Genomic DNA, 13,529 nt, shown 5'->3' with positions numbered 1-13,529 from the left:
GGCGGCTCTCGCGGCGAAGGGCGGCTCCGGCGGCTAACAGCTGCGGGTGTTTGCGGGGGCGGCGAACGGCGCGGGAGGAGGAGGATGTGGTGAGAGGTCGTGCGCTGCGAACGATTTTTTTTTAACAGCGGGGCTGGGTTAGCGATCGTAACCGTGCGTTGGAGGTGGAGAAGTGGGATGCAGGCGTGCGAATGGAGAGAGCCCTAATTGCAATTAACATTAAAAATCTGAGCATTATGGGCTGTAGGATCTCATGTATGGATGGATGTAATTGTTTTGGATCTCCGCACTTCGTGCTTTTATAGAAGTATATATAGATATAGATATAGATATAGATATAGAAGTAGATAGATAGATAGATAGATAGATAGATACGGCAGCGCGTGCGGGCTATGCAATAACATGATCATCAAGTTACAACATTGAGTGTTATTCAATGAATTGACCAACATGTTGAGCAACAAGAGCAAAACCTACTATCACCATGATTCACGCACCCGGTGGCGACCTTCTTTCCACTCGTGCGATCGCACCGCAATACTTCATGGCGGAGTTTGAGATAGTTTACCACAAATGAGATAGAGACTTCACATTATGATCATAGATCATATGCAAGTTGCACGAAGCAAAGTGCTTTTGCTCATGAAACCAAAAATGCATATTTTGCCACAAAAAAAAAACGCGCCCCCTTACTTCATGCCTACAAAGTCCGCACTACTGACCAACCGAATAGTTTGCCAGGCGTGGTGTCCATCATGGATGGGGGCGGAGGATACCTGGCAATGGACGAGTATGGGGGTGATCAATGGTGTCGTAGTTCAAGGCGGACAGGCACGTGGGTGGGGCAGCAAACGTTCAGCAAGGCATGTGCGACAGCCAAGGTGGTAGAGCTACGATGTTCAAATGGAATAGTGTGGATATGAAGCAAGGGGGAGGGACGGGGTGAGGGGAAAGGGGTCCAAAAGACATGATTTGGGTAGGCCGAGGTGTCGGATGCCTACATGGCGGAGGTCCGGACTCTCTCAAACCTTTCACAAGTGGTGACCGGTTGGCGGGATTCTGAAAGCCCGAACGCGTCCACACGTGTTTAAGGAACCATGCTGGATGGCAAAAAAATGTTCCAAATGTTAAGATGGTTTGATGATCCCTGATGAAGTTGCCCTTATGTTGTACGATTTTTCTTCTTATCAAATGCAATGCGGTTCTTCCCTGGTGGCCCAGAGCTAGGGATGGAATTTTAACTCGAAAATCACAAGATAAAGGAGTAGCCCGTGACTCGGCTCAACTCAATTTTGGTGACTAACGGGTGGAGTCGAGTTTTAATCTAAGCTTGTTAACAAAATGACTTCAATGAGCCAAGTTAAAAAAAACTTGATTTTCATGTGATATTCTCTCGCCTCGTGTACGTTGCGTTGACATAGACGAGCCACACGTATGCGAAGAGAGTCTTCACCACGTAGTGCCAAATTAATCCCAAATTAATCCACAATCGAACCGCTGCTTCTCCGTCGTGCTTCGTCGCTAAGCCTCCGCCCGCGTTCTCCACGCCCACACCCGAACACATACAAGAATCAAATCCGTGGCGACTGCGATCTCCATCCCCATCCCCATCATCCCCAAACCAGTCCCAACTCTCGGACCAGAAGACACCGGCCGGCCGGCGGACGGAGGAACCGATGGAGGAGGCCTGCGAGATCGCGCGCCTGCCGGAGGAGCTCCTCTCTGCGGCGCTGGCCCGCACGTCCCCGCGCGACGCCTGCCGGGCCGCGGCGGTGTCCCCGGCCTTCCGCGCCGCGGCCGACTCCGACGACGTCTGGGCCCGCTTCCTGCCCCCCGGCGGCCTCCCGCCGCTCGCCGACGGGGAGCCGCCGGCCCCCGCCCCGCACTCGTCCAAGAAGGAGCTCTTCCTCCGTCTCTCCGCCGGCCCCGCCCTCCTCCAGGACAGGCTCGTGGTACGCGCGCGCACGCCCATCCCCCAAACTCCTCTACCAGATTCGGTTCCTCGGCCGATCGCTGACCAATTGGTGGTGGTTGTCCGCGCGCCCGCAGAGCGTGTGGCTGGACAGGGAGACCGGCGCCAAATGCTACATGCTGTCCGCTAGGAACCTCTTCATCGTGTGGGGGAACACGCCCGAGTACTGGACCTGGATTCCACTCCAAGACTCCAGGTTCGTTCGCTCTTCCGTGTTTCTGAATGTTGCTGCATGGTGATGATCTTATTCTCATCTAACTGCAATTGCATTTGATTTGATTCGTGGTCGCACCATTTCGATTGCAATTAATTTGACCATGTTAATTCGTGCAACCTGCAACAGCGTAACTGGTAGGAAGGACCTGTGAACCAAAACCCAAAACCCACAAAGGGGATTTCGGCATAGTTCCCGGGTGGCAGCAAGTTTTTAGAACAAGCACAATGCTTGAAATCAGTTTTTGGTCATCTTGAAACCGTTTGAAAGGGACCAAGTTGACGTCAGTTTCATTTGGATACCGGAATAATGCTCTAACATTCCAAAGTCCTGGTTACTTCACAGTTCACACATAAGCGAACTTTTGGTGCTAGTTTTATATTCCTTACTCTCAAAAGCTAAGGGCCTTTTCAGCTTTGTTTATGTGAACTATAGGCAGCACATAGAACACACTTTCTGTAAAGGATGTGACTGGCTCACACTAGAGTATTTTGTGCTGTGAATGTTTCTATGCTGTTATCTTGTTATTATCTGATGGTTTCTTTGCTGTTATCTTATTCTTACCTGACTGCAACTGCATTTGATTTGATTTTGCTGTTGCATTGTGATCTCACTCGATTGCAATTCATTTCGTGGTTGATTGGTGCAATCCACAGGAGTGTAAGTTGTAGGATGGAAGATTAAACTACCCTGTGGATAAAAACCCAGAATGGGGATTTCGACATGGTTCCTCACTAGCAAATTTTGGAATAATGCTTGATATCGGTTTTCAACGATCTTCAGTTATTTGAAAGAGGTTAAGTCGCAGTCAGTTTCACTTTGAAATCAGAGTACTCCCGTACATGACAAGTCCTTGTTGCTTCACACATAAGCATTTGCTTTTATTTTATTACTTTCAAAAGCAAAGCGCACGCCCTTTACAACTAGAGTCATAAATGACTAGAGAATACGACTCAACGGTGTACCTTGTTCACTGTAGACTTCTTTTGAGTATTTGAGATTCAGTTCAACTCATATTGTTGATTGGTTTTCGTCTTCTTTACAAGTTCTAACCATATGTTCGCCACAGGTTCTCCGAAGGTGCTGAACTCTTGAATGTTTGCTGGTTCGAGATCCACGGGAAGATACATGGCAAGATGCTCTCCCAAGGCACAACCTATGCCGCCTACATGGTCTTCCAGATGGACGAAAATTCCTATGGGCTGAATTTTCCTGTCCAGGAGGCATCGGTCAGTTTCGGAGCAACCAACTTGACCCGCAAGGTTTGCCTACAAGCTGACGACGGGGACGAGGACGAGGACGAGTACGAGTACGAGTACGAGGAGGAGGAGGAGGAGGAAGAGGATGAGGAGGACGAGGACGATGAGGAGGAGGATGAGGACGACGACGAGTACTATAGGGAGCTGACGGACAGGCGCGTAGTATCTCACAAAGAGAATGTCACGTTCCCTCAGAAAAGAGCCGACGGGTGGCTGGAGCTGGAGCTGGGCGAGTTCTTCAGCGAGGGGGGCGACGACGGCGAGGTGTCCATCAGCCTGACGGAGACCAAAAGTGGGAGGTGGAAGAGCGGCCTCATCGTGCAGGGCATCGAGATCAGACATAAGAAATCGGGCTGAGCAAGGCGCTCCCAGGATTCATTCAACCCGCCCGGGTCAAAAGTAAATGAATAACAAGGAAAAGCATGTCTTCTGCAATGTGTGTGTTTTTGAACACTTCTCCTTTCGCTGCAAATTCTGCGGACAACCTCTTGTACAGAGCATGCTGCGTAGATGACTCGTGATTAGTGGCAGCCATTTGGTTTGGAAAGTGTAATGTAACTAGAGGCGGTGGCTGCCGTTGGTGGGGCCTTTGGTTTAGCAGGTTTGCAGCATCTGGTTATGTTGAGATCCTTGTGTCTAGTGGCTACTCCCTCCTAAAGCTAGTATAAAGTTGAGTCATCTATTTTGGAACGGAGAGAGTACTTGGCATCTGGTTATGTTGAGATCCTTGTGGCCTGTGGCTGCTTTGCATCTGCTTTCTCTTGTCGGCAATGCACAAAAGGTTCTTTTGCATCTACAAAGAGAAGATGGACAATGAGGTGTTAAAATGCCATACATGTGCTTCACTCACATCTGGATGCCTTTCTTTCTGAGAATATGCAGAAGAAGGCTTGAGAATCTCTAATAATTGATTTTTTTTTTGTTGAGGAACCAAGAATCGATTTACATGTTGCAAAGGTCATACACTGCTTTTGTGAAATACTCCCTCCGTTCCTAAATATAAGTCTTTTTAGAGATTTCAATAAGGATTACATACGGATGTATATAGACATATTTTAGAGTGTAGATTCACTGATTTTGCTCCGTATGTAGTCAGTATTGGAATGTCTAAAAAAACTTATATTTAGGAACGGAGGGAGTAGATAATGATTAATAAGGAAAGAAAAAGGCCACACACTTTTACTAGGAAAAGTCCACTAGACACCGCTTTCGTAGCAAGCAGTGGTGTTGATATCTTTCATTCTTTCGCAAGAGTCAGGAAAGACCTTCGTAATGCAGAATCTCTTCGTATATAGTCGCTCTCTTCTTTGCCCTGGCTGCGAGCATTTAGTTTGCCGCTCGTATTTCCTTCTGGCGGGCTGCGACGATTATGAGAATATAAAATTGGACTTGAAAAGAAGCACAAATCTTTGATGAAAACTATGTGAAAGAAAAGTTTTTTCCTCTGCCCGACTGTGAAGTTCATTGGTAGAATAACATAAAACTGATTCAACTGAACTGAAAAGAAGTTGCAAAGGCAGAACATAAAACTGATTCGACTGAACTGAAGAGAAGCTGCAACGGCAAAAAAAAAACAGTGAATGGGGTGAGAGAGGCTCGAACTCTCGACCTCAGGATCACTCGCATATTTTAGCTATGAGACCTACGCGCTAGCCAACTGCGCCACCACCCCAATTGGTGTACGATGAATGATTCAGTCCTTGTTATAAAAAAGGCAGATTTTATCCTCAACGTGCGCCGGCCCCACCGCCCAGCCACTGGATCGCTCAATGCAGCTATGAGACCTACGCGCTAGCCAACTGCGCCACCGCCCCGTCCTTGTTCGCCACCCATCTCCAACCTCCTTTATACTCTCGCAACCAGCACCCCAACATCTTCCCAGACAAGCTTTTTTTTTTTGAGACAATTTACGATCTTCCCAGACGAGCTTGCGTTGCTGCAGAGAACTGGGCCGCAGCACGGCAAGGTGGAGCAAACACCAGCGGTGCAAGATTGTTCTTCGCATCAGGCAGGCCCACCTCGAGACTCCAACGATCGGATTTGGGCTGAACCTTCATCCAGTGTCCTCATAGGAGGCGGCTCGGCATTAGCGCCTGGTCCCACTGGTCGACGACTGTCAAGTGGAGACGTTTTGGCAGACGCTTGTGCTGTGCGTGGTGTGTTGGTGCGGCGAGTGATCCATCGGGCGACATGCCCACATGGGTCCATCGTTCATCCATCCGTCTCCACTTCTGGAGCCTGCCTCCACCAGCCACCTTGTCTGAAAACAAGAGAGGCGAAAAAAAATGCGTTTTGTGTAGCCAGATACGTACACGTCTAGATTCACTGAACACGGGGACGAACACGCGGAGCAGCCTGCGTCTCGCAGCACACCAGGACTCAACGCGCGTTCCATGGTCGCCTTTGATAGCCGCTTGTGACAGCCATTTCGGTGACGCGCTTTTTCTTGGAAAAGTTGAAAAAGTGTGTGCAAGTTTACATGTGTACTCCTTTTGTAAACTAGTGGTCTAAATCCTCTTATATTAATTTACGGAGAGAGTACTAAGTAAATAAATAAAGGAAAAACTAGAAGTAACATGAATCAAAGAAAAAGTGGCTTACAAAAGAAAATCATTTGATTTACATATAGTCGTTCCCTTTCGAATTCTACGTAAGGAAAACAAGAATATGTCGCGCAGAAACCATAAACTTACAACAGAACTATTTTCGATGTTGTTCAGGGGTGTGGATTGAGACACGGCACGTCTGACTTTTTTCACAAAGAATAAAAATTGATTATATGTTCCCTCAACCGGTCAACCCCTTTCCTTTAGTCATTATTAATGCGATTCAAGATGACCATAACAAAAAATCCTGCCGATTGAAATCTATGGTTCTGGGGAAGCTTCAGCGTGCCTTTCTCTGTGCGGGATCCGGCAAGGTTTTCGGTGGTCAATGCAAGGTGAGTGGGAAGCTGGTCTGTAGGCCGAAGAAGTATGGAGGCTTTGGGATTTTGGACCTGCGCAAGTATGCTCGGGCGTTCTGGATTGCCTTGGCCATGCTGCGAATGGACGGAGTGGATCGGGCCTTGGTTCGACTATGAATGCCTTTGCAGCAAGGTGGACATGGACCTCTTCTATGCCACTATGTTGGGTGATGGCCAGATCGCAAAGTTTTGGGACTCGTCGTGGCATCTTGCAGACAAGCCTAGCGATGATGCGCCCCTGATTTTTGACATCTTCACTGGCACGAGCCTCTCTCTGTGTGGGATGCTTTTGCATGCCCTTGCTTGGCATGCTCAGGAAGATTGGCATGACTTGTGGCCTCTCGGTCAACCAGATCGTACAATTTTGCGCCCTTTGGGCAAGTCTGGAATTACTGCAACTCCGCGATGACATCGCCGACGACAATGTTTAGAAGATGACTACTAGCATCAGATACTCCGCGACGTCGACATACGAGGTTCAGTTCGACGGGACAATTGGCACCGTCATGGTGCCGATAGTTTGGGGCAATCGGGTTTGGAGAGGTGAGGGTGGCCCAAGTGCGGTTTTATGTCAGCTTTGCAAATACGATCCCGAGTCGGCGGACCGCATGCTATTCAAGTGTAGGTTCTCTGTCAGAATTTGGAACACTGCCAAATCTTGGATCAACACGCCAGAGACCGACACCACTGGCTGGCAGACGCTCCCCTTGATTCATGCTCTTGTAAGAACCCATGGTTCTGTGTGGTGGGCATAGGAGATGCCCGATGGCCTCACTCCTAGTGTTTGTTGTTTGGGAGTTTGTGGAATGAGCGAAATATGAGGGTGTTTAGGAACAAGTCTACGATGCCGCCAATAAACATTGCCCGCATCAAGAATGAGCGGCCTAAGAATTGGGTTTCCACAGGGGCGAAGCACTTGAGTTTACTCAAGCCACGAGAGTAGTCTTTTTCTTTGTGAGGTGTGATGGAGCTTCGTAAGAACCCTGTTAAACTCACATTTTTTACTTTATCAATGAGATGAGGGATATCTTTTGTCTCTGTTTGGAGAAAAACAATTATGTACGGTTGCATTTTGAAAATGCAGTCTGGGTCCGAATACACCAATCAGAGGTCGTCCCTTCACCGGCCGCCTGAACACGTCACCACCACAGGAGATCCAAGAGGACGGCCATGTCACTGCTGATGCCTCTCTCCTTCGACTTGTCACCGCTGATGTAAACGATTAGGCACTCAGTTCAGATGCTGTACTAGTACAAGTACTACTTATTTTCCTTGAGAAGTTCAGATGCTAATTTGGCTAATATAAGGCCTTGTACAATAAGAGATGCTTAGAAAGGTGCTTAGAAAAATAAACCGAATTTTTCTAAAGCACCGGTGCCTATTTCTATAAAAGAGACACTTAGTTAAGCGTCTATCCTGTACCAATAAGCACCGATATTTAAAAAAATTCTGATTTATTTTTTTTAAGCACCTCTCATAAGCGTCTCCCATTGTACAAGACCTAAGTGGCGTCTGATGTTGTGAAAACACTGTTACCTCGTGGAGCCGTGGAGCCGTGGAGAACCGGTGGCGAGCGACGCGAAGTGGGTCGGCTCCACGTCTCCCATCAGGAAACGAATTTAAGCCGGAGGAGACAAGTTTCCAATCCGTCCATCCTCTAATCCCGTAGCAGCCAGCGTAGCCGCCCCCACCTGCTCTCCTCCGCTCCGGGATCCATCCACCTAGGGTTCTGCGGCTGACCGGAGTCAAGGCCATGGCGCGGAAGATGCTCAAGGACGGGGAGGCGCCCCTCGTCGCCGACGACGGCGGGACCTACGACTACGACCTCTTCGTCATCGGCGCCGGCAGCGGCGGCGTCCGCGGCTCCCGCACCGCCGCGGGCTTCGGGGCCAAGGTCTGCGCCCCCCTCCGCTTGTTTCCCCTCCACCCCCAACATCCTGCGGTTTGTCAGGAAATTGGACCTGTTCAGCTGAGATTCGGTTGGTTGAAATTCTGAGGTGATTTTCTCCAGGTTGCGATCTGCGAGCTCCCGTTCCACCCCATCAGCTCCGAGTGGCTGGGAGGACACGGCGGAACGTAAGCACAATCCCGAATTACTTGCGCTCTCTGTGTTTCTGTTGCTTGAATTACGCTCTGAATCTATCTACGCGTGCTCGCTGCGTTTAGGTGCGTGATACGTGGCTGCGTCCCGAAGAAGATACTCGTCTACGGGGCGTCTTTCCGGGGGGAATTCGATGTAAGTGGCCTTATACTACTGTCTTATACGCAAGCTGACTGCTGCTGTTGTTTCAAAAACCATCCATGTTTACCTCCTGTCAAGTAGTATGCTAAAAAAATAACAGTATTCCTTCCTCGGTTGACCAAACTGCCAGACTCTTGCTGCGCAACCTCCGCCCTTAAGCTATAGTTCGTAATCTGCATTGGGATCCAATAATTCTTCTATTCTATAGCTTGTAGTCTGCATTGGAATCAATGTTCTGGTGTGCTCATTTTCATAACCCGTGTTACGAGTGCAGGACGCCAAGCAATTCGGGTGGGAGATCAATGGGGACATCAACTACAACTGGAAAAAGTTGCTGGAAAATAAGGTCAGATTCAGACACATCACCTTGGCTGAGCACATTCATCGTTCATACTGGGCACTAGTGTAGATGCCTGTGACCCAAGATCATGATTCTCTGTCCTGCAGACTCAAGAAATTGTGAGATTAAATGGAGTGTACAAGAGAATCCTTGGTGGTTCTGGTGTGACGATGATCGAAGGGGCAGGAAGTATAGTGGATGCTCATACTGTCGAAGTCACCCAGCCAGATGGTTCAAAGCAAAGGCACACAACCAAGCACATATTGATTGCAACTGGTAGCCGGGCAACTCTGGTCGACATTCCTGGAAAGGTTTGGGAAGTTCCCCTTGAGATTTTTTTTATGTTACATCTATTACTGGGTGGCGATAGTGCTAACATGTTTCCTTAGCTCCTTGGTCTTCCCCTGCCCGTGTTTCTGTGGTTTCAGAATGTTCAATTTTCGACCATGTGATTTACTCATTGTGATTGTATTCTCTTAGTGCTTCACATGCATAATTCTTTTGGTTTGGAACATGCTTAGTTAGCCATCTTCGTCTGCCTTTGGGTTATCAAGAAAAAATATATTACATTTCACTGTTTTCTGTATTCTTCTTGATCATTCTGCCCTACACCAATGGGGATATTCAATTGCAGGAGCTGGCTATTACTTCAGATGAGGCTTTAAGTTTGGAGGAGCTACCGAAACGCGCCGTTATTCTTGGTGGCGGGTATGGTTCTAGATTTATTTAGGTACCCTGTACCATACTGTTATTATTTTTATTACCAATTCTTCCTAACCAACTTTTTTTCATCTGGCGCGTCATTGCAGATATATTGCTGTTGAATTTGCTTCTATCTGGAAAGGGTTGGGTGCTGAAGTAGATCTATTTTATAGGAAAGAGCTTCCTCTAAGGTATGTAGGTTGATCTGCTGTCAGCATGGGCACTGCACAAAATTTCTGGTCCTTTACCCAAATAATATACTGCATAAATTCAGAAGAATTTTCATGTAGTTTGTGCAGTTAGAGATGTCATGTCACACTACAATGTGCCCTTAAGATGTCCATGTCACTTGTTTTCTTTAGGCACTCAGTTTAGTTTCCTAGACCATTATGTATTTGTGTGGTTTAGCATTATACTAAAAAGTGGATGGTGTGATTTTTAGCTTTTCCATTAAGTAGTGATTGACATTGTTCAAATTGCCTGGAACCTGTTATGTGCATGGATTGCATTAGGAAGTATCTAAATAGAAATAGAATTTTATTTAAACAGGAAAGATAATTGTTTAAACAGGAAAAAGATAAGATTAGAGTTAGAGCTTGGATTGATATCCTTCAAGTTATTACTTATGGTCAAGTAGTCCTCCACTCCTCCTATATAAGGGACAACATATGTACCCATAATCAGTCAAGCAATAAGAGAACAACTTACGAATCTATTATCTCCCTTATTCATCCTCCCAACCCTATGGTCTACTCTGATGTTTGGACATCTTCATGCCAGTAGTTACTACCCAGGTTGTTGCAGACTAGTAGAACCCAACCCCTTGCTCTGATTATGATTTTTTAACATGTCTGCGTAAAAAACAAATTGTGCCATTAGCATTTAGTATTCTAAATTCTTATATATTTCACGTTGCGGAGTTCTCCAGACATTAGTATCTGACAGAAAGGTGAACGTAACAATACACTGCCACTTGCAGGGGTTTTGATGATGAGATGAGAACGGTTGTGGCAAGTAACCTTGAAGGAAGGGGAATCCGATTGCATCCAGGGACAAATTTGACTGAGGTGATTTATGCTAAATTCATAAAGTTCAGTTCGCTTTCCTCGTGTTCTGGCTGCAGCTTGTCTTGATCAATTTCATTTATGTAAACCAGTTGAGTAAAACAGCCGATGGCATTAAAGTTGTGACAGATAAGGGAGATGAGCTCATTGCAGATGTTGTTCTTTTTGCCACAGGTAATTACCGTGTTTTGTATGTTTGTTTTGACACTAAGTTTATCTGTTCCAGTTAATCAATAAAGGGACAACCCGACACCTCCTGGTTACTTGTGTCTGTAGAGCAAAAAGTTATACTGTATTCTGAAACTTGGTCTGATTTGTTATATTTCAAAAAGATAACTATCCACTTATTTGTTTGTCACATATTAATCTGTTGTGGCTGGATGTGGAAGAATTGGGCACTTTTGGTTTCCTTGCTCTGTTTAGAGTGTAATATTTATTTTGCATTGAATATGCAAGTTCAGAATTATTCTTATGCCTGGTTTTTAACTTGTGCAGGTCGTGCGCCGAACTCCAATAGGCTGAACCTGGAAGCTGTTGGTGTTGAGGTTGATCAAATAGGAGCCATCAAGGTTTATCTTCTTTCTTTATTCGCCCTTTCTGTACCTCCTAGTTGATATTATATTTTTACATCGGAAATTTACTTCTCATATTTCTGTTTCTGCCCTGACAAAACCACTTGCGAACTCGGTCTGTCCATATTATGCACTAGGCATGCTATTAATTTCTGCATATTTCTATCTCTACCCTGAGAAACCCGAAACAATATTTACTTCTCATATTTCTATCTCTACCCTGAGAAACCCACCTGTAAACTTGGGTCTGCGTCCATATTCTGCACTTCAGTTATGCTATTAATTTGCATTGTGTGCTTCAGGCATTCTGAATAATACGATTTGTCAATTTTGACTTCACGTCTGTTTAGATTGATTGGCTCTGTGTCCATATTATGTACTGGATTTGCTATTAATTTCTGGATAGTATAGAATTTTGGTGCCCTGAATAATATAGTTGTTAATTTTGTCTTCATGTCTGTTTAGGTTGATGAATACTCCCGTACATCAGTTCCAAATATATGGGCTGTGGGTGATGTAACAAATCGGATTAACCTAACACCTGTTGCTCTGATGGAGGCTACTTGCTTCGCTGTAAGTGATAGCTGTTGTTTGTAATCCCTTCACAGTAACTCATTCTGGTCATTCCGCTTGTAGTCTTCTTTGTTTTTAAAATCAGCACTATTTATTCTTCCCTATCTTTTTGTTGCAGAAAACTGTGTTTGGTGGCCAGACAGTTAAGCCTGATTATAAAGATGTACCTTGTGCTGTTTTCTGGTAAGTAATTACCTTAATTAAAATTACTTAGTTTATACTTAGGTATAAACTTAGGTTTAGCAATTAGTTTCAAGCTTTTTGCTGAGAAACATGTGGTTCCGAACTTTGTTCGTGTCACTACAGTGAGAGAGTAGAATGACAGGATTGCTCCTTTTGTGTCAATGAAGCATGCTGTCATTTACCCCTAAAAACCTCTGCTAGACTATCACTAGCTTCTGTATTTTTTGAAATGTGCTACTTTATTGCACTATCATCCCCTCAGTGTTATAATGTGAGATTATGTTTTTTGTCAAATTAGCATTCCACCGCTATCTGTCGTCGGTCTCAGCGAACAAGAGGCTTTGGCGGAAGCCAATAATGATCTTCTTATTTACACATCAAGTTTCAACCCAATGAAGAACAGCATATCCAAGTAAGCATCTTATATCATGAGATTATCTGTTACACAGTAGTTTTTCTTTTCCCCTTTTGTGCTCATTAAGAGATATCCCGGTGTTTTCACTGGTTTGTGCATCACTGCACTCTATCAACATTCTGTTTGATATTAATTTCTTGTCCTCGTGGGGAAGGTTTCTGATTTTGTTTTTGTTTTATCTTGAAGACGCGTGGAGAAGTCTACCATGAAACTGGTGGTTGATGCTGAGACCGATAAGGTACTCGGTGCAGCCATGTGTGGACCAGATGCAGCTGAAATTATGCAGGTATAAGCATTTGTGGAATTCTCGTGTTCTTTTTTTAAGATGATTTTTTTCTATTACCGTTCAATGTATTCACCTGAGGTTGTAAACGACACAAATGCAGGGCATTGCTGTTGCGCTCAAGGCTGGAGCTACCAAAGCGACCTTCGACAGCACCGTAAGTCGAAAGAGATTGCCACCACATTACGACAGAGTCCCGAATCTCACTGTTTTTTCAGGTTCTAATAATAGTACCCTGCTGGCTGGCTTTGCAGGTCGGGATCCACCCTTCTGCAGCAGAAGAGTTCGTGACGATGCGGACCTTGACCAGGCGCGTGAGCCCGCCATCCAAGCCAAAGACTAACTTGTAAGAAGATCCCTGCAATGTTTTGGACTAAAATTATACCGGTGTGGCGAAGGAAACTGTGTACACGTAGATGCTTGTTTCAGTTCGTTAGCTCTGCGCTTGGCATTTGACCTGAAAGGGTGATACGGTGTATTTGATGGTAGAAATAAGTTTCTGTGGAACAGGTTTGTACAGAAATCGTGGGTATTGTCATGATTTCCAACCCAAATAAGCCCTTGAAGTTGAAATATTTTCCCATTTGGCCTGCATGTCATGCTAGTCCCTGAATATTATAGGCTGCTCATGTGCCTTCAGATTTCCATCTCCAAGTTTTGATTCTTTTCAAGGGCGACCTTAAAGTTTTATTTTGAGGGGTGGGTAAACTCCAACTTGCTGGGAGGATGCTTTCCAAAAAAGAAG

General features: G+C 45.7%; 2 protein-coding genes and 1 non-coding gene across 3 annotated transcripts; 2 read left to right on the top strand and 1 right to left on the bottom strand.

Annotated features, from left to right (window-relative positions):
- The first annotated feature begins 1,471 nt into the window (after positions 1-1,471).
- Positions 1,472-4,135, top strand: LOC125515400 (F-box protein PP2-B1-like). Its single transcript, XM_048680867.1, has 3 exons — positions 1,472-1,952; positions 2,050-2,168; positions 3,256-4,135. The coding sequence occupies exons 1-3, from the start codon at positions 1,677-1,679 to the stop codon at positions 3,800-3,802; spliced, it is 942 nt and encodes a 313-aa protein (XP_048536824.1). The 5' UTR covers positions 1,472-1,676; the 3' UTR covers positions 3,803-4,135.
- An 891-nt stretch (positions 4,136-5,026) lies between these two features.
- TRNAM-CAU lies at positions 5,027-5,117 on the bottom strand. The gene is given in 2 exon segments: positions 5,027-5,062; positions 5,080-5,117. It is a non-coding gene; the product is annotated as a tRNA-Met (tRNA).
- A 2,865-nt stretch (positions 5,118-7,982) lies between these two features.
- On the top strand, positions 7,983-13,378 carry LOC125515398 (glutathione reductase, cytosolic). The gene is made up of 16 exons (XM_048680864.1): positions 7,983-8,304; positions 8,422-8,486; positions 8,577-8,646; positions 8,927-8,998; positions 9,100-9,303; positions 9,627-9,700; positions 9,802-9,885; positions 10,674-10,761; positions 10,851-10,932; positions 11,254-11,327; positions 11,796-11,903; positions 12,022-12,086; positions 12,385-12,498; positions 12,688-12,787; positions 12,888-12,941; positions 13,039-13,378. Exons 1-16 carry the CDS (start codon positions 8,164-8,166, stop codon positions 13,132-13,134), a joined length of 1,491 nt encoding a protein of 496 aa, XP_048536821.1. The 5' UTR covers positions 7,983-8,163; the 3' UTR covers positions 13,135-13,378.
- The last annotated feature ends 151 nt before the right edge of the window (positions 13,379-13,529 follow it).

This window comes from Triticum urartu, chromosome 6 (assembly GCF_003073215.2).
Source record: "Triticum urartu cultivar G1812 chromosome 6, Tu2.1, whole genome shotgun sequence".
NCBI lineage: Eukaryota > Viridiplantae > Streptophyta > Magnoliopsida > Poales > Poaceae > Triticum > Triticum urartu.
This window is presented reverse-complemented; position numbering and strand designations above follow the sequence as displayed.

Coding starts and splice junctions, on each gene's coding strand:
- LOC125515400 (XM_048680867.1), top strand. CDS start 1,677: ATGGAGGAGGCCTGCGAGATCGCGCGCCTGCCGGAGGAGCTCCTCTCT. Junction 1,953..2,049: donor TCCTCCAGGACAGGCTCGTG/GTACGCGCGCGC, acceptor GCGCGCCCGCAG/AGCGTGTGGCTGGACAGGGA. Junction 2,169..3,255: donor ATTCCACTCCAAGACTCCAG/GTTCGTTCGCTC, acceptor TGTTCGCCACAG/GTTCTCCGAAGGTGCTGAAC.
- LOC125515398 (XM_048680864.1), top strand. CDS start 8,164: ATGGCGCGGAAGATGCTCAAGGACGGGGAGGCGCCCCTCGTCGCCGAC. Junction 9,701..9,801: donor GCCGTTATTCTTGGTGGCGG/GTATGGTTCTAG, acceptor GCGTCATTGCAG/ATATATTGCTGTTGAATTTG. Junction 12,087..12,384: donor GTACCTTGTGCTGTTTTCTG/GTAAGTAATTAC, acceptor TTGTCAAATTAG/CATTCCACCGCTATCTGTCG.